Source organism: Astatotilapia calliptera, chromosome 6 (genome assembly GCF_900246225.1).
Source record: "Astatotilapia calliptera chromosome 6, fAstCal1.2, whole genome shotgun sequence".
NCBI classification, from domain to species: Eukaryota; Metazoa; Chordata; class Actinopteri; order Cichliformes; family Cichlidae; genus Astatotilapia; species Astatotilapia calliptera.
The window spans coordinates 20,830,891-20,851,632 of record NC_039307.1 but is presented as its reverse complement, the minus strand read 5'-3'; the positions used below and the strand labels follow the sequence as shown (position 1 = coordinate 20,851,632).

General features: G+C 42.8%; 2 protein-coding genes across 2 annotated transcripts in view; both read left to right on the top strand.

Annotated features, from left to right (window-relative positions):
• The window catches only part of LOC113024198 (MAP/microtubule affinity-regulating kinase 4-like), a 597,794-nt gene that overhangs the window by 480,117 nt on the left and 96,935 nt on the right, over nucleotides 1–20,742 (top strand). The gene's annotated exons all lie outside the window — the stretch shown is intronic.
• The window catches only part of doc2g (double C2-like domains, gamma), a 38,376-nt gene continuing 21,023 nt past the window's right edge, over nucleotides 3,390–20,742 (top strand). The window contains exons 1-7 of the mRNA XM_026171078.1: nucleotides 3,390–3,537; nucleotides 6,682–7,087; nucleotides 7,589–7,668; nucleotides 8,233–8,307; nucleotides 11,203–11,312; nucleotides 19,353–19,479; nucleotides 20,388–20,444. Of these exons, the coding sequence (XP_026026863.1) occupies nucleotides 6,700–7,087; nucleotides 7,589–7,668; nucleotides 8,233–8,307; nucleotides 11,203–11,312; nucleotides 19,353–19,479; nucleotides 20,388–20,444 (837 nt within the window). The 5' untranslated portion in view covers nucleotides 3,390–3,537; nucleotides 6,682–6,699. The remainder of the gene's footprint in view (nucleotides 3,538–6,681; nucleotides 7,088–7,588; nucleotides 7,669–8,232; nucleotides 8,308–11,202; nucleotides 11,313–19,352; nucleotides 19,480–20,387; nucleotides 20,445–20,742) is intronic.

Sequence of the window (20,742 nt, the reverse complement as noted above, 5' to 3'; positions counted from 1 at the left end):
ACCGTCCAGCTTAAAAAATAAAAAATAAAAAGAACAAACCCCCCTGGTGTTCCAGACACCACTCAGATAATTGAAAACTTTTTTTTGCAATTGTTTTGCTAAACTAACTCAGCGAAAGTGCCTCACAAATCTGTGGTTCATTGTTCATCCATGACCTGAACATGCTGCAAGAGCCCTCCTGGTGGACTACAGTGCACAGACACATGAAGAGCGTCTGAGAGTTTTGGAGGTCAGCTATGAGCACTCTAATAACTGACGCTGTGGGTGGAGTGAAATTGCTCACCTATGCTTCTTCATTTTCACCAGACGGCTGAGTAGCTGTGTGGAAACCAACACCATGAAGACTTTGTGTCCGTGTAGCCAGAACTCAGGCAGATGTTTACTGTAGGAGAATCAATTTCAAGCCCCTCGAAGCATGTGGCGCATGTCGAAAGCACCTATTTAAAAATAGTTCATTTTGGCACCGGTACACTGAGTAATCATTTATCTCATTTCAACTCATTTAGCCAACATGTTCTTCTTGCAAATTAATGAATAAACAGTGTAATGGTTTGTTAACGCAATATTGATGTGGTAATCCTGATAGTGATGACATGCCCAGACTAAATCTGCCTATAAACGGATGAGCTGACACACCCACATGCATTTACCCCTCTTCTCCTCCGACCATTAACATAACTGAATATGCTTGATGTTGATCATTTGTTACTTTTTAACAATGCAAAATGACATTGTTAATGTTTACGCCAACCCACTGAGTGCAGCTCAGACCAGCATTTACTACATATATTAGTAATTATAGGACAGGTGTAATTCTGTAATTCTGAGAATAGCTGAGCTGCTATCAGACAACTCTTGTCATCTTGGTTGCCAGAATAAACACACTGTTATTATTAGACAAGGGTCAAAATGCTGCACTCCCACCTGAAAGCAATTTTTCAGCAGCTCCAGTGACGCTCCCCTCATCCACCATAAACTTTGTGCTCTATGACCACAGTACTCCACTTTACCCTTAGCATGACTTGGGGGTTTTTTGCCAGTCAAGATTATCACAATGAAATAGGAGGTAATCATAGACTGTATATAAATGATGGATGCAGCCAGCCTAATATTAGCCACTAGTTTGTACAAAGCTTGGATCTAACTGAAAACCGATGAATGCATGCTTATATGGTGGAGACTCGTCAATCAGACTAAATTAAGCTAAATCACATCCTGCTTTGTTCTGTATTTTTATCTGAATAGGACTTTAATTACATATTTAACTTGTTGCATAACTACTGAGGCTGTAATGTCATCAGGAATTTTTTATAAGATCATAAATTCAGTGAGCAGTGGGGTCAGTTGGGCTTCATCTCACAACCAGATGCCCTCTGATGGCCATTACAAAGATTTAGAGCTAAGACACTTAGACACTGGCTTGACTTTTCAGACCTGACGTTATGTCTGTTTTTTATATACAGATCATAGCTGGAATAAGTGTCTCAAACAAATCGGGTCATTTAAAGGCAAAAAGCCTGTTTGTGTCTCTGAAGAAACTCAGTTATATCAGACAAAACAAATATACTCACGTTTTTAAAATGCTTTTCTCAAAGCTCTTTAGACTGAAGGCGAATTTTAACCGTGGTAAATGGACTGGTTCTTATATAGCACTTTTCTACTCAAAGCACTTTATACAACTTGCCTATACAAGTGTTTTGTATCTAACATTCACACTCCGACAGACACATCTGCAGCAACTTAATATCTTGGCATGCTGACTGCAGCCAGGGATCAAACCAACAACCTTCCAATGGGCTCCCACTCTACATGACACATCATGTAGCGTTCATGTCTTTGTGCAGTTGTTTGTGCTATACACTATCGCTAGCTCACTTCCATGGCCAATTTAAAATCCCTTTGTCTTTGGACTCTGGGAGGAAGCCAGAGCACCAGAGGACATGCCAACTCTCCCCCAGCTGGGATTTGAACCATGAACCTTTTTGCTGGGATTCCAAAGAGCTGCCACCCAGGTTTATTGGTTTACTCTCATTTTTCTCATTGAGACTGGATATTTTCTCTTTTATATCCATTTTTCCATCTTTGTTCTCCCCTTTTCCTTAGAATACTGGAGATGGCCCCTTCTTCACCCCTCCTATCAAAGCCTCGTGTTTTATTGATATTGGCTGCATGTCCCATCGACCTTAATGCTCCTCATGCTAACATTTACAAAATGTTATCTTTCCTTTAATTTTTCCTTCAGATATTCTCTTTTCTTTTGACTTGATTAAAATCCACTTCAGAAAGTTTACTAACCAGTCGCTTTGAAGATAATTTAATAATGTAACCAAACAGGACCATAAAACATTTTTATTGCACCAAACAGTTCACATTTTATGCCTTAAGGTCTTTGAATGACTAAAAAGTATAAACTATTTCATACATTTGGATGACTGCCAGGTCTAAATGCATGTTGAACCTCTTAGAAAATAGGATTTGGGGGTTAAAAAAGTATTATCACAACAAATAAAACACAAAAATCGACATACATGTCTGATTTGGAGTTTTCTAATGCTAATAAGCCCTCTAATTTTAAAAACCTCATAAACTTGCAGGGTTTAACGCACTCAGTCAGTCCTATTCTTGCTCATCCTTGTGTCCATCGCTGATTTCCATCAGTGACATCCCACATAAATCCACTGCTACTGATGCGTTGCTGCCTTTGATTCATTTTATTACTGTGGCAGGTGGCAGCCGTTACTATCAGCTCTTCTTGAATTGGACACATGCAGACAAACACACACGCACACACATATGCTTGTCTGATATTGGCTGTAGTCATAGCCCACACAAAGTAATCTGGTAGTGTAATTTAATGGTTGGCGGTGTGTTTTGTTGAGCTCAGTCAACACGTTGAATTTAATTTCCTTTCTGTGTCCTTCAGCTAGTGCCCCCGTCCCCCTTTTTCCCACCCTAAAGTAATGTTTCCTATTGTGTGCAGTCAGTGTTTTCACACCCATTTCCCTCCACATGTACTGTATGTATATATATATATATATATATATATATATATATATATATATATATATATGCGTCTCTGTGTGTTTGTCTTTGCTCCTACTGCCTTGTGTTTGTCTGTATGTCTGTTTGTCTCCCCATCTGTCCCGATGTATTGCTCTTCTTGTCTGTCTGTCACTCTCTCTCCCTCTCTATCCCTTTCTGTCAAAACCCCACAAACACTTCTCCCTCCCAAGCCTGCCTTTTTACCCGGATTTCTCCCCACTGCCGAGAAAGTGAGTGACAGTACTATATGCACAGTCTGGAAACGACTGATGTGGATTTTAAGCACATACGTCACAAGTAAAGGGGAAGGGAGAGAGGGAGGGGAGAGGAGAGCAAACGATGAACAGAGACAAGGAGAAAGCAGAGAGAGAGAGAGAGAGAGTACAGAAGGATATATTGACTCAAAGCTGGTCTGCATGCTCCACAGAGTGTGAGAGACAGAGGATGTGAGAGCAGGCAAGATGGAGTGCTGGCACAGATGAAGACTGTCCCTGGGTATGTTTTTTTGAGGGTGGCTATAATTGTGAATGTGTGTACGAGTGTCTGGAAGTCTGTGTGTGTGTGAGCACATGTGCTCGCATGTGCGCGTCTCAGTATGTAGAAGGACGCGAGCGAATGAGTTTGCAAGCAACATGCTGCAAGTGAACATTTGAACGCGGGTTCCCAAGCAGCGAATTTAGGTGCTGTTACGTAAGAGCGGCGTGAGTGACTGAATGAGTGTAGTTGTTGAGGACGGGGACAGGCGGTTTGGGGTCTTTATGTGTGTTGAGGGTGTGAATAAATGTGTGTAATGAAGTATGGTCAGGAATGCGGGATGCTCTTACAGATGCAAGTTCAAAAGCGAGTTAAGGTGTTGACACAGAGGTGCGTTAAAATTCAGCCTCACATGCACGTGAATGTTTGTGCGTGGAGCTTCACCGTAGACTGGAGAGGAGCTACACCAATGCTGATGAAAACAAGGCATTGTTAGTCTGTTTTTGTTTTTCCCCCCGTTGCTGATTTTTGCTCGAGTTCTGACTCATGTAGATGGAGAAATTAAGCTCACTGTGAAAAAAGATGACATCGAACGACATTCCCGCAAAGTCTCATTAAAGCTCGAGCTCATTTCAAAGGAGGTGAAACAATCAATCAGTTATTCTGTGTGCAAATTGACAGGACAATAATCAATAACAATTTTCAAGACTGATTAAGTCATTTGTTATGCAAAAATGGCAACGATTCCGAATTTTTCCATGATTTTCTGTTTTTCGTGAACTATCTTTGAGTTGTAGACCCTTGGTCAGCCCACAGTCAAAAAAAACCAAAAAAGCCTGAAATGCTGACTTTAACTAATTTAATTACATGCAATTTTTTCATCTAATTTTCTTACAAAATTTTACATTTAATGGAATCTGGTCAAGTGAATGTTGCTTGATTACAGTCTCAGTTTATACCAATTACATTTTCCTTATTAATTAATTATTTGCATGAATAAACCTTTGATTTTATTTATTTCAGTTGCATTTTACTCAGACTCATTGCCTCACATTTGCTGAGGGTGAAAAACTATTTTTTTAGTGCAACTGTGTTAACAATTTGGCCAAAAAGCTGGTAAGAGAATATTTTCAGTCTATTTGTTTTTTCCCTAATGAATCGCCCCCTCTGTGCCAAGAGAAACAAATCTTTCAGGTCTTCATCACACTACATTTGAACATTTAGCCAGTGCAAAACTGATGTGACACAACAAATATATATCGTCCGCTGCCGTCAGCGAATGCTGACTTGTTTGCAACACCATTCGACCGATTTATCATTGCATCTTTCTCTTATCTGACAGATAAGAGAAAGATGCTCTTGAAACATGCGTTAGGTTTTTTTCTGTGCACTTTTAATTAATAGGAAAGTCATCCGCAATGAAAACTGCTTCAGCACTTTCACACGCAACTTTTCAAGTTAAGGAAACGTTTGTGCCTTCAACAAACGAATCAAGTTGAATCAGTCAAACACTAAAGAGCGAAACCCTTTTATTTGGAAAGATGTGTGTGAAACACAAACTGCTCAGATATTAAGGAGCAGATGCCACCAGCTGAATCTAAAAAGCTGTGACATCATGGACATGTGAAACATATAGGAAGGATGACGACTGGCGTGCATCCTCACATGACCTGCTGTTGTGATGTGGCTGTCGACAGTGACTTCGTCATGCTCGTTCATGAAGTGCATCTGTATATTTTTGCACACACTAAGCCAGTTTTTTCTTTAATGGAGTTATTTTTATATTTAGCATTTTAATCTGGGACAGCGACAGTAAACAGTCTGAAGTTGGTTTTTCTTTTTTTGTTGTTGTTGGGTTTTTTTGTTTTTCTTTTTTTACTGTGACCAATAAAATCAAACAGGATCTTGAAATATTAAAGACTCAAGAGCACCGTGGGAGTACATGAGATAGCACATCTTCAGTATTTCTTAATTACTGCCAGGAAAATAGGAAATTAGAGCATTTGGCTTAATGATGATGGAGTCTAGAAACAGTCATTATGCTTCATTTAGGTACAAATATGCTAAGGACTGAGAAAGGCTCCAAGTAGTATTATGTAAATATTGCTCCGGGGAGTTGCAGATGAGAGAGAGAAGAGGGAAAAGAGGGCGGTAAGGGATGGATTTGAGAACCGATACACAAGTGACATCTCTTGTTCATACTCTACAGCATTGCATTTGAATATTCATTCAGAGCACAGACTCGGTGCTGACACAATGTGTGAGTCATGCTTGAAGTGCCAAAGGTTCTGGCAAATTCTATTTTGGCTTTTGACAGGTCAGGATTTCATCAGTGGATTAAAACAGGAACACATTTCAGTTTTTCACAGGATGTTGCAGATGCGTGTCATGACCACCTGTGACTGGATTTTCACCTCCCTGCTCCATATGCAAATAAACACATGGAAATATAGTGTTGATTTTAACCCGTGGGAGGCAGCAACGCGCTCCCTGTGCATAGTCTGCCAGAAAATAAAAGAAGAAGACAAATAAATACTAGCTGGATCCACTTATGTGGAGGGTGTGGGTTGAGTAAGTGGTCCTTCACTCTGGTGCAGGGCACATTTCTCATGGGAAAAGTTTGTCTTCAGTGGCTTTCTGCCACGCAGAGATTGGAAGACACAGTAAACATTTAAATGAAGGTGGGTTTAAACCGCAGGCTTTATTTTTTGCTATATCTACCTATTTTGGTGCCTGTATATAACTGAAGAAGCGAAAATAATGAAAGATATATTAAAAAAAAAAATTTTAAAAGCTTTGAGAGACAAAGCATTTCTGGCAGAAAGGTAAACTTTCTCCTTACATAGTGCTAACAGAAACAGCCCAGACCAGCTCCGAATGTGGTCTGAATGATCTCAGAGATCTGAGAGTTCTTGCATCTCAGTGCAGCCTGAATGCATCTCAGGGGACTCAGACCTTTGCTTGAAGGTGCCCACTAGTGATGGGTTCACCCATCCTTCCATGTGAATACGAGACCAGTGTGCTCTTTGAAAACCGCTGACCCCCTGCAAAGTGGAGTGTGACAGAGTCAGAGGAGGCTGACGGTGTTTTCGTGTAATTATCTTTGTCTTTCTCACCTTTTTTTTTTGTCCTTCTCCGCTTCACTTCTCCATTTTTATTCCACAGTCCCGTCTGACAGTCCACATGAGTGTCTCCAAGCCCCCACCGCCACCCTCGACCTCCCACCTGGCCATCCCCCCTTCCTCCGCCTCCACCCCTTCCTCGTCCGCCTCCTCCCCCTCGGCGACGCCCCACTCTATCGCCCCGCCCCCGCCCTCGCCGGTCAAAATCTCTATGCAGGAGCACTTTGCCATTAACGTGTGCCCAGGGCCCATCCTCCCCATCCCACAGATCTCAGACTTCTTCCCGCGTTTCCACGACTACCCCTGCACGCCGCCACCTCCCAGGGAGAAGAAGATCCTGAAAGAGGAGACTTTCAATGGGGAGACGGGCGGAGGGTACAAGGATGGCGAGAGAAGAGGGGAGAATGAGGGTGACAGGGAGGAGCTGATCGACTCTGATGATGATGACAGTGAGTTTTGCGGTGGGGAAAGTTGTGTTCGAAGTTCAAAGTCGGGGGTTTTCATTCATGCGAAAATGACTAAGCACCGCAGCATAAAAAAACAACGCTGTTTTATGCAGTTTAGAGTGGAACATTATCTTGTTTTACTTGATTTGAGCTTCTGCTTTTTTCCCCCTTCCCCTTTCAGAAGCACAGCATATGCTTGCAGAGTAATTGTGGAGTGAAGCATTTTGTGTTTGTGTGTTTGTCACTCCCACTTTATGTGACACAGCGGCTCTAATGATTTATTACACCGCGCTGCAATAGCAGGGCTCTGGTTTCTGTTCTTTCCCAAACAGTAATCAAACAAGACAGATCAATTCATATTAGGCAGCATCGTATTTTGAAGAGCCCATCTGCTACAAATATGACTCAGAGCTTTTGAGTGTGTGTTAGACTGAACGTGTCTCTGCTTTTTACTGACAGTAATTGGTGTGTTTTGTGCGTGGTTGTTTTTCTTCTTTTTTATAGCCTACCTGGGAACGCTGGAGTTCAACCTGCTCTTTGATCAAGAAAACAACTGTCTGCATTGTACTATTCACAAGGCAAAGGTACGCGCAATTGTAAAATCTTCTTTATAACTAGGCTGTGTGTCTGCATGTGTGCCGTTGCGTAATCCTCCTTGAAGGCCCAGTGAAAATAATTCTCCTGTAATGCTTTTACGTTTGCAGAAGACGTCAGACTCCTGTCTCTCAACCTTTGTAGGGAAACAAATTTGCCACGTAGCCTCGGCAGCTTGTCAGTTCAAGACTAAATCATCTCACAGCGCGACGTAATGCTGGATAATGTTGCTAGGTTGCTCTCGCAGACACATTTTGGTCATCGTGCAAGGACACGAGCCGTCCGTTGCATGCTGCACGCACTCCCATGATGTCAATTATACAAATCTCACTGAACAGTTCCCTTGAGGACATTACAAAGGAGGTAGAAAACACTAGCCTAGAGGGAGAAAACCGCCAGAAGAACTACTGAGATGTGACTGCTGTCAAACAGGTCCGTCGTACGTGCTGTCTTTTTCTGACCCTGACAGTTACGTGTGAATAGTTGGAGGGCACCATGACATCACCTTTGACACTATAGTACTTGTGTGTTTGTGTGTCTGTTTGTGTCCACAGGGACTGAAAGCCATGGACTCCAATGGGCTGGCTGATCCATACGTCAAGCTGCATCTTCTCCCTGGGGCTAGCAAGGTCACTGCTTCACCCTTACCTCAACAGCAATTATCGTAACATGCCGCCACGCTGGGATGTCCCAGTTACTAACTGTCGTTGAGCTTGTATGTCACGCAGTAACTGGTAGTAGAAGTAGATCACTTACTGAGGAAACCAAAAAAAAACCCCCAGATGCAGTTCTATGTGAAATCCCCCCTTGTGGATTCTTCCTTATGAAACATCATGAAGAGGTCAAAAGCCTGAAAAACAAAAATGCAACATGGGAGCAAGCTAATTTGTTGTGTGTGTGTCGCTTCAATCCAACGAGCAGGGAGCGTTTCAGTTGGTTACTGCTTAATGTGGCTCGTCCGGTGCTCCTCTTTATCGAGCGCAAACACGTTCTGGTCCACTGGACTTCTCTTGTCTTGTTTTCAGCTCAAGCAGCAGGGAAGAAAAAGCTTGCCACAACAGCAGCAACCCCATAATACAACCTGTTGTCGGCCATTTTGGCTCAAAGTTGACTCCAAATGAGGTTATGAAAGTGCTGCGGGTGGAGACGATGAAGGCGGCACAGCCCGAACAAGGCAAACGTCTGAAGTCTTAAGGTGCCATAACGACGTCTGGGGGATTTTTGTCCTCCAGCCTTCCTCTGTCTGTCTTCTGTCCCATTGTTGTAATTCTCACCTCCCCACTTCGCCAGCCCTATCTCTGTCTCTATCTCACTATCTGCCTGTGACCCTCTTTGACCTTGAAATACCAACAGTGTGCAGAGAGGGAGACAACTGAGAGGAGAGGAAGAAAGGGGGGAGTGGAGGCAGGGAGGGCAGGGGGGAGAGAGGGAAAGACAGATGAGGGGAGGACAGCAGCAGGTGGTTGTCATGGAAACAGGGAGGATTGTTACACGGCTCACGTCAACAGGCAATTGTTGATGGGGGGTATAGGCGGTGGTGGAGGGACGCAGAGACGGCGTCAATGAGTAGTATCCATGAATGACTGTTTGCTAAATACCCACCACATGGGGGTGGGGGGTATCTCTCCTCTGCCCCGGCACGTTTCCTTGCTTCCTTTCCTACTGTCTCACACCCACCGACACACACTCTTTAACCAGCAGACAGCTAAGCGCGCCTTCCCTCGCTGTCGAGTGCACAACAAGAACACATGCTCACCGTGACCTTGTACATGTGCTGACACATGCTAAGGATTTAGTCATAACCACACAGAGATGCTCCCACTTTCCCTCTCTTACACACACACATAGAGTTGTAGTTCTTAGTGCACGTCTGTGATGGTCACCGTTATCTTCATCTCTCCATTACTAACCGACATGAAAAGAATATTCATTCAGAGCTTTGGGAAGTAGGGACTGAGGAAGAGGGAGTATGAAGTATGTAAAATGATCTATGCAGACAGATGGGGGTGGTGTGGTGGACAGATGGAGTGCTACTGATAAAACATTTAAAAACAAAGCAAAACAAAAAAAGGCAGGAGTACAGAAGGAAAACGGAGGATGGGAGTGACAGAGACGGAAGTGGTGTTTTTTTTAGTTTTTTGTTTGAAGATGGAGCAGAAACCAAACCTGATCCGGGCGCAAACAAGTGATGAGTATTACAAAAATAACTGTTCTGCTGAGTTGTGCTGGCACGCACACGGCAGGCGGTGAAACACCGCTGCAAGTCGTGATGCTGCTTAAGCGTGGCTCGTCTCGCACATTGATGAATCAAACAAATGACACGAATCGAAGACACTTGTTTTCCTCGATCGACCAACTTCTGAAGAGCCGAGTGCGGTCGATAAGCCAGATGTTTCCAGCAGGACACGGAGAATAGAGGAGGAGACAGAGATGAGGCAAGAGGGGAGAAGAGGGAATTTCTGCTCAGGCAGAACAATAGGACGAGGGGACAAAAACAGACAAAGAGAAAGAAGATGGCATGGAGCATTCAGCCTCTGGCCCTGAGGCATTATAGCAAGAAGCTGACAGTGGCAGAGAGGACGAGAGTTAAGGCATCTGACTTCACACACGCCTCAGACACGAGCAGGAGGGTATTAAGAGGGAAATGTGTATTTGTAACATACATACAGTATAATTTTGCATAGCCTGCAGTGGTGAAAGAAGAGCAACAGCACAAAAATACTCCATTAAGCAAAAGACTTGCAGTCAAATTAAAATATGCAAAGTAACTGTTGTTTATTAATGTATTTTTTCAACAGAGGGAGAAAATACACAAAAACACACATCTGCACTTTACTAACCCGTCAGTTCGTTCTGCCAGTGTCTCATCATGGTCCTACTTGTTTGTAGAAATTGAAGACGTTTTATGGGATGCAATCCAAATACAGCATATATGCATATATATATACAAGTATATAAGCATCCTGATTAAACCTGAGATAAAAATCAAACAAGCTTAGAACTCCCTGAAGACAAGCGAGGCAGCACGTAGATGCAAACTTTATTTATGGTTGCTGAAGCCATTAGGAGCTCGGGAGCATTTCCTCTTCTGGAAAGGTTTAATTTTTCATGATGATTGTGTTGCACGGTTTAATTGGCTGCTGTGTCGTGTTGCGTTTGAGACGCGGTGTTTGTTTTGGCGGTCTGGCTGGTGCTAATGCACTCTCTAATCATGTTGAGAAGGAAGCAGACGGACAGGTGAGGTGAAGGTAGCCGTGCGTGCTTTCACCTCTTTTTCTTTTTTTAATAGCCCAGGCAGCAGATGTCTGTGATGTCCAAAGGGACAGTGAAAAATGATGCGTCCCCACTCTTTCACTTTCTTTTTTCTTGATCTATTGTCTCTCTTATTTTTTTCTTGTATTATGTGAATCTGAGCTATTGAATTTGCTCTCCTGCCCTTTGAACATTCCTGACTCTTCTGTTTGTTCTTTAGGTCTTCGCCTTTCTGTGACTCTCTTTTCATCTGTCTCGCTTTTCCTCTGCAGGCAAACAAACTACGCACAAAAACCCTGAAAAACACACTGAATCCTGTGTGGAACGAAACGCTGGTGTATCACGGCATCACTGCAGCAGACATGACCACCAAAACGCTCAGGTAGGCACTCAGCTTTGGATTTCAGTCCTGCTGTTACACCGCCGCCCTCCCTGAGAGCCAAAATTTATTATGCGAATGATGAAAACCCAAATTTGAAACCCTCCAGTGACTTGCCAACAGCCAGTCTGCTTCCCAGTGGGCTTTTCCAGGTACTGTAATTCATTATTCCAGCCCAGTGACACCAGCCAAATGTTCCACTTGCTACTGCTGCAGTAACTGCCCAGGTGTTGGCTTTGCCAGGAGGCTCCGCCCTCCTTCCTCCCACATCGTCCTGCATGCGGAGTGATTGAGGTCAAACGTAGCCATCTTGGCCCAAAAACTCTGACGCACGCGTGCCCGTCTGTGCGCTGATTCAGAGGCAGAGTTTTTTGTGTGTTTTGTTTGTGAACATGTAATCAGTGTCAGTTTAGTCAGAGGATTCATAATAGGTTTGGATAGCATTGTTTATCCTGTGGAAATGCAGCGGAGAAGCTATGCACGCATTCGTGCATGCACACACAGGGAAGTGCATTTACTCACATGCACATGAGTCCCATCTACTCAGCACACACAGAGGCTGGCAGTCAGGTGTGTTGCTTATCCTCTTGTGTCCATGTCAAGGGCAATCACTGGCAGGAAAGATCATGCATGGCCCTTCCTCTGCATGTAGTCAGAAAACACACATACACACACAAACACTCAAACAACAAATGTCCTTGAGCGTGTACGTTTGAGACAAAAACATTTACTCTCCCGACCCAAAAAAGCCACAAAAAACCCACGCTTGACATGCAAACAACAGCTTGAGGAGAGGCCCCTCAAACTAGAGGAAACCCACCTGACCTTTGTTCAAGGACATAGCTCACAGCCACAGACCAGCAGGGGGGCTCTGGGTTGCCAAAATGAGAAAGAGGAGGAGGTGGAGTGTGACCAGTGCCAAGCAAGAGATGATGATGATGATGATGATGATGAGAGAGAGAGAGAGAGAGAGAGAGAGAGAGAGAGAGAGAGAGAGAGAGAGAGAGAGAGAGAGAGAAGTGGCTGCCAAGATCAACAAAAAGAGCAGGGGGGAAAGCGCGAATGATGTCGAGTGACAGATGAGGGTGCGTGGAAGAGGAAACTAGGGAGGCCAAGACTGACAAAGACGAGAGAAAAGAGGGACGCAGAGAATCCAAGAGGTCAACTGGCAGTGTGAGAGAGTAGCTGGAGTAGAGTGTAAGATGGATGAAATGATGAATGAAGACAAAAAAACGAGTAGAGAGCTGGGGAGGAGTTTTCTCAAAAGGGGTGGCCAAAGAAACGAAAGAACGAGGACAGTAATATATATGAGACAGTAAATGAGACACTGTCTGAAAGTAAGGAGAACGGAGGAGAAGGGGAGGCTTAAAATTGGATCAGTGTCTCTCTGGATGAGTTCAGGCACTAGCACAATACCTCAGACAATAAACAGACTTTGTTCTCATTACTCCCTAGAAAGGGGCAAGAAGTCAGAGAATGGGAAAGCAGATAGGGATCCCCAGAGAGATGTTTACTCGCTGGGGTTGTGCCCTGCTGCATCTGCTCTGCTGGGGATGCTGTAGTATTTGATCCCTGTGCTCTGTGCACTGCTGAGAGGGAGGGACTCTGCCCAGACTCGGCATTCTCGTAGACTCGCCCGAAGGCCTGGAGAGTGCAAAGTGCACTATCAAACTGGGCCGTCCTGTCACATCCAATAGGTCCTGTGTTTAAGTGATGTGTTTTTATGTAAGCGCAAGGATTACGTCCACGCAGTCCTAAACCTGCAGTAACTGAGTTTGTCTGCGGATTTGGTGTCGAGCGGGTAATGTACAGCGAGTGACTCTTTGAAAACAGCTGCGGCCAAAAGGAGGCGCCGTGAGGGTGGTGAGAGCGAACCACTCGAGTAAAGTCGCATAGCTGTGTTACAAACTGATACGTGATACAAAGTTGTGTTGTTTGGCATGTTTGTTCTGCACAAACTAGTCTTCATATTGATTCAGTAGATTGTCATAAGGCTATAGTCCCTTATATTTAAGTGTGTTAACATGGTGTAGCCCATGATTGTTATGTAACAGTCGTTGGTCCACTCCTTAAGCAGCTGTTTGCCATTGTGCTCTCATGTCTAGCAGCTATAGAGAGACCTGATTTACACTGGCTGGCCAACAAAAGTCACACACCCTAATATTTCATTGGACCGCCTTCATATTTGATGACAGCGAGCATCCACTCTGGCATCATTTCCATAAGCTTATGCAGTGTCACAACATTTATTTCCATTCAGAGCTGCTGCGTAAGGTCTTCTCCTAAAGCATATCCCTAAGATTCTCACAGGGGTTAAGGTCTGGGCTCTGTGGGGGCCAAATGTGTGAAAAAGGATGAAAACTGGCATTGTCATACTGAAATATACCCGTGCTGTGAGTGAAGAAAAAATCTGGTCACCTCAGTTTTTGGGCACACAGTGTCGCAGTATGTAGACCTCTGATCTAATGGGAAGCTCTTACTTATTTCTTTATATAAATTCAGCTGTTTTTTGTTTCCAGCTTGCAGTGACAGAGTAATTTGTTTCTGTTTTTTTATAGTGCTGAAGTAAGAGAAGGAGCTGTCTTTTTCCTCCTCATTTATCCTCACAAAAAAGTGTTTCACTGTTACGTTGAGTGAGCCGAGGCACAGTGATGTCACAGGAGCACAGTGGCTCTGAAGGAGGTTTAGCTGATAGCTGCGTTTGCTCTGAAATTGGAAGTATTGTGTTAATGACAGTGCTTCAGGTGATTTACCTGATGAGGAGCTTTCGACTCATTCATGAATAAGCAGATCTGGAGCAAAAAACATTAGGAGTTTGTATCAGACAGAAGGAGCTCTGGATTGTGTAGCTGTCAAACTGGGTTGCATCAGCATTCTGGCACTCGGGACAGATGAAGCAGTGACATTTAGTTACTTGATTCTGTAGTTTTCCATGCCAAATATCTACTTAGGAAGCCAAAATCCCAGAAAGGCTCACGCTCTTGGAGGATGCTGGCTCACAGATGCTGTGGGCACAGCTGGAGAAAAGGAAAAAGGGGGTATCAGGATTTCCCAAAGTTAATGCTCTAGTCTTCAGCAGTGATTGAAGAAAATCAAACTTGATGTTCACTCTGAACCAACAAGTCTTTTTCTGTTTGATGGCTGTAGTGTCTCGCCACTTCACACATATTTTACTTTTACTTTTTTGTTGTTAGTGATTGGCCAAAAGCTTGTAGGTGTGCATTACTGCCACTTTTTTGGTAGTGGCAGCATGTTATTTACCACCAGGTGCTCATAAAAACAAATAAATAGATAAATAAGTACTTTTGGCTGCTGTCATATTCACGCAGGGCTCCACAGCAGGCAGCTCTGCATGTTGAGATTTTTATGCCGGATGCTCTTCCTGATGCAACCCCAAAGGGATTTGTGTCTCCTCCCAGGATATAGCCTGGGATTTTTGCTTGTTAGGTGAATGTGTCAGTGAAACAGATGCAAAACCTGTTTTTGTTTGTTTGTTTGCTGGGTTTTTTCTTTTTACATTTAATTACTCCTCTCAGTCTTTTCTTGCCCAGAAACAGTTGAAAATAACTGAGGATGGCACATTTGCCCATCATCACACTGCCTCAAAAACAGTGAGGTGGTGTGCACTTTGTGCAAAAACAACCACATTGCAGTAACCATGAGGACGTTGCTCTGGCAGAAGTTAAAGCGGATTGTGAACAAATTACGACATAATCAGCATGAAATATTCATGAATTCTCACACATATTAATGCCAGGCCTCTAGAGACGTATGATATATACGTGTATAATAGTCGTGCATTTATGGGGTTGGAAATGATTAGCTATAAAACACCAATGGGATAACCTCTGTGACAAATTCATCAGGGTTTCCATGATTGCTTTTTGCTGCTTTGTCATTTTTTTTATCTGACTCTGTTGCAAAAGGAAATTTGCTGTGAATCCCTCTTAGTCAGAATCTAGTGCAGGAATGGATAGCTTAACCACTAAAAGCTACTGCATAAAGCCATAGTTAGTAGATGTGAATGCATTACATGGCCACTGCAGAAAAACCCTGTACACGTACCAAATATGGGCTTTGATTTCATGGAAATTTTAAGCACCGCGTCTTCTGATGGTGCTAAAGTGGGAGTGAGAGTCCATCCTCCTGCGCTGCTCTTTGTAGAACAGGACATAAAAAAAGAGTTCTTCAGTGAGTGGGTTTATGCATTTATTTCTTTTTTTCATCTTTCATTCAATAATTTGCGCTAAGTGTGATTATATAAAACCATTATGCTAAGGCAAAATACAAAAAGGGAACGGCTAAATTAAAGACAGTTCTGAAAAAGCCCTCAAAGTTGTTTCAGCGTTATTGTTTTTTTCTTTACATCCTTTATGCAACGCCTCAATGCTTCAGTGTGCAGACTGTATCTCTAAGGGCTGCTGGAGGTCCATTCTGTTATTAACAATGAACTAGCTGAGTAAACTAATAACTAACGTCCTCAATCCAGACTTTACGGTTGGCCTCATACCAGCTAATCCTTTAATTGGTGCGGCGGGCTGCTGGAGGTGCTTTCGTCTTGAGTGAAAAGTCCACTGCAGTAAAACAGACTGGAAAAACCTCCAACCTTGCCACTTATTTATACAGGTTATGACTCGCAAAAATTGTCAGGAAGGGTAAGACATTTGAGATCATTTTTGCACAGCTTCAGCGCTGATAGTTCGCTATAGATATATCTGCTTCCTTTTGAATTCTCAGGATGAGACAGACTCAGCCTGTTTTATCACTGCGGGGCCACGTGATTGTGGGATTAGGCCCAAAATTTCTCCATCAGTTGCCGCAGTGTGAATCTGCCTTTAGGCGGTATTTTTAATAATTTAGAGAGCAGTGAGAATGATAATGTGATACCACGATCCAGCCCCTTATTTCAATGACACCACTCTTGTGTGCATTTTAATGCACACAAAAAATAAATAAATGCGATGAGTCAAACATGAATGCATACCTTGGGGACAATCTTTCAAAAGTCCTTCTGACATTTACAACTGAAACGTCTGTCAGGCTCTGAATGATCAGCAGAGAAATTGATCATGTGGAGGTGTGATGAGAGCCGGGTATCACGAGATGTGGTGTGTTTGTGCGCGTGCGTGCGTGCGTGTTAAAGGAGTACAAACATGAGTTCAGTGCCAGCTCGAGTCTGTCTCCTTTCACTTTCTTTCCTCTCTCTCTCTCCATGCCTCTGCCTCATAATAGACTTCCACCGTCCTCGGATGTGGGCAGATAGGAATAAATCTGTGGCTTGATTTGGTATTAGATGGAGGCTGAAATTGCCATAACAGGTGGCTTAGATGAGATTCAGTCAGGTACAAATATGATCAAGGAGTAAAAAATATATATATGTTGGCTGGGTGTTAGATGTTGGGTGGTGATGATATTGTTGTTGGAGTTGACTCAGCTTTATAAATTGGCTTTAAACTGAACTATCAACAGCCATGAAAGTTTACACAGACAACGCCTCGTGAATGCTGTGCTTCAATTGTTGTTTAAAACTAAATACTGGTAAAGATTAATGTCTGTAATAGAAGAGAGCTGTAATAACTCTTGCTTTTGTGACTTCATTATGAGATCAAACTTGTCATTTTAGAGTTTTCCTGCCTCAAATACGATCTGGACTGTTTTTGGGTTCATTTTAATCGGCTGGTTTTTATCACACAGAGACCTGACAACCCTGATAAGGAAATTGTGTTTTTTATGCCACTTAATACTGACCTATGAATCATTCAAGCATTAAAAGTCACCTAACTCGATCTTGTATCTTTAAACACACTAACTAGATGTCACAAAAACACATCAGTAATTTGTAGAATTACAAGAAATGTGAACGATTACACAGTTCGACGGGCAGAAAATAGTATTTATGTAGCAAAACTGTGATTTCCAAAAAGACATTAGCTGAAAACCTGGCATATCTCCGCACTGTGTGCAGTGTGTCGTCAGAAAATCTGTAGAAAATGAAAGACAAAAGAAGAAGTGGCAGCCATAAAAACCACAGCAGATGAACACGATCTGAAAGGCACACCCTTAAGAAATTGGAAAACCTGCAGCAAAGACCTAAGACAGGATCTGAAAGATACATCTGGCCTTTCAGTTTGCTGAAGCCTCATTAGAAACTATCTCAGTGAAGGGCTGGCTTTTAAGAAGCCATTCTTAATGAAGGGAAACAGAAAGAAAAGGCTGAGGTATGCCAAATCACACAAGAACAGGACTAAAAATGAGTGGTAACAGGTCCGATGGAGTGATGAATCCCAATTTAAAAATTTTAGTTCAGATTATCTTCAATATCAGGAGAAGGGTGAGTGTGTACAGCCATCTGTGGACACAGCGGAGCTACATTTCAGCCAGTGGTGTTGGGGATCTTGTCTAAACTAATGGAATTATGAATGCAGAAAAATGCAGTTTGAACCACTATTAAATACCATCTCATCACCAACAGCTTCATTTTTCAGCATGAAAGTGATCCTGCATACTGCCACTGTGTAATACCTGGACAGAAAGAATCACAGTAGAACACTATCAGTCATGGATTGGCCTCCCCAGAGCCGGGACCTCAACATTATTGATGCATTGTGGGATCGTCTGGACAGACGACACTATCATAGGAAACACTACTTAACCAAATTACACAAAAGCTTGTCTGAGGGAGGTCAGGCCCTGTTGAATAAAGGTTGTTATACCAAAAATAGATTTTTGGTATAACAAGTATTGTAAATCTTTTTTGCCTTATATACCATATTTCAATGAATGTTTGCACATGTTTCAATAAATCACTGCACCTATTTCCCCTTTTCTTACCAAAGTATAAAAAAACGAATGGTGCTTCTAGACTTTTTCACAGCACAGTATAAAGCCATTTTAGTGCCAGTCTTCGTAGTTGTTTTTAACACAATGAATGGGAAACCCTAATTTTACTCTCATGTGGTGGATTTTATCAAGAATATCAAACCAAACTTGGCACAAGAGGTTGAACAGATTCTACCAGCATCTGCTTGGTTTTATAGGAACTCCTAAACTGGGGAAATGAAAGAAAAATCATCACAGAAGAAGTTTGAGCAGAAATGGTGTCACATTGCCCGCCAACCTTTGTCTCAGTACAGACACCCTACATGTATGACAGAGCAAAGGGACATAAATCATCTGACAGCCGTGGTCGTGAGTCAGAGCTGTTCTGAAGCTTCTGCTAGAGATACTCATCCGTTATGACTAAAAGACTGGAACCAGCATGTCAAAAGTCCAAATGTCAGCAGGACAGGGACAGAACAGGAAGAGGGGGAAGGTGTGTGTGAAGAATGTGCGTGTGTGAGAGAGAGAGAGAGAGCGAGAGAGGTTTAGAATGAGACAGTGAAGAAAGAGGTGAAGCAGCTACAGTCCCTCTGGGAATATCGGAGCAGAGAGAGAATTGTGGCGGGCGATGGGCTGTGAAGACTCAACTGTAGCTGATGAAAAACTCGCTTTCTATCAAACATAACCATCAGTTTGAATAAGTGCTCTCGGTGGAAGAAATCATTTTACAGAACCAGTTTTGTAGCAGTAGAGACAAAGTTATTGATTTAGTTGTCTCGCTTTAAATTCCGAGTGCATCTAAAGAGAAATAAACTATAGAGGCAGCTATACATTGATTCATATTATACGTACAAACAAATCCATGATTTCTGCAGTGAAACAATGTGTGTGTGAGAGATTAAAGATTTTATTCCAGGAGATCCCTGTAGATTTAATGTGCCAGCACGCATCATTATTTTTCTTTTAGCTCCTGTGGAAAATGCTTTTTTTAAAACATCTTATGCCTCTTACATGGGAGTGGTATGTCTGATGGGCGCAAGACAATGAGAAAAAAACCCAAAACACACAGTGGACTGATCTCGTGTTGCGGATGCACTGTTCAGATGCCATTTGGATATTTTGGTGCATTATTTGCTTGCTTCAAGACTTTGGGGCAGAGCAGCACAGTTGCAAGAGGGATTGAAAACTTGCCACTAATTCGCCTGCACCTCTTGTCTATTGAAGGCTGTGCGTCTGTGACATGGACAGACTAGGACGAAATGAATTCATCGGAGAGGTGAGAGTGGCTCTGAAGAAACTGAAAGAAGGCGAGAGCAAACGCTACAACATGGGCCTGGAGAGAATTGCACAGGTATGTGTACATTACTCTGTGTGCGTGTTTGTGTGGACAAATATGTGATATTTATTATGTATGTGCATGGTCTTCACATAGAAAGAAGGTTTAGGTGATGTGGGTTGCACGAAGGGGTCCGCAAAGGAAATGACAGATGCGCAGTGAGATTTAAAGCGGAGAAAGATGATTGGACTAGAGCTTTGATGTCACAAACAGCTTGACAGCGTGGGAAAGTGGAAGTGACGAGAAGCTTAGATTTAGCCGGCAACACCTGGGAGCAGACAGATGTGAGACAGTCGATCAGCCGTCTCGAACTTACGCATAAGCTTCATTAGAAGACTAAGAATCTGGAGAAATCTCTGTGAGCAAGGGTGAAGGCTTCAGCACGGGATGACTGTGATCATCGTGACACTGCATTAAAAACAGATTTTGTCATGGAAAACACTGCATGGACTCAGCAACACTTCTGGAAATTTAATGTGTTGTCCAAAAGTGTAGGTTAAAGTTCCATAATGCAAAAAAGAAGACATATGTGAGCAAGACCCAGAAACACTGCTATCTCCGCTAAGCCCGTCAAAATGGACTGAGCCAAAGTGGAAAACTGTTCTGTCAGAGGAAACCAAATGTGAATTTATTTCTGGAAAACATGAGCGTCACGCCTTACAGACTAAAGAGAAGAGGGACCATGCAGGTTGTTATCAGTTCAAAAGCCTCCATCTGCAATACTGTGTCTATGGACATGGCACTTGCACATCTGGTAAAGCACCATCAATGCTGACAGATGCACTTTTTTTCCTTACATGCAATATAACGTCTCAATGATGTGCTTACGAACTGCAATGTGATTACTGAGTTACATTAGAGCATTACAGAAAAATGCAATGTACTATGCACTGTGATCTCTCTTCCTGTCTTTATTATTTCAGAATAAAGAAACTAACAATCAAACACAGGAGCAGGGAGCGCTAGTTGCAGAAGAGGAGGTAATGATATCAACCTCTTTATCATTATCGTTGTTTTTTTTAACTAAAACATGACCCACTGCCTTATTAATCTCCCATGTCTCATGCAATTTATCCTTCCAACAGTCCTAATCCTAATCTGTCATCTACTTCCATAATCTTAGAGGAAGTTTAATTATGTGTTTTTAATCAGTATATATGTTTAAGGCATGACCTTTGATAGAGAAGCTACAGTTTGTAATTTAGACCAGTACCACTGCCATTACACTGATTTTTTTCCTCCCCTGGTGGTGATTATCTCACGTCTCTCTGTGATTCC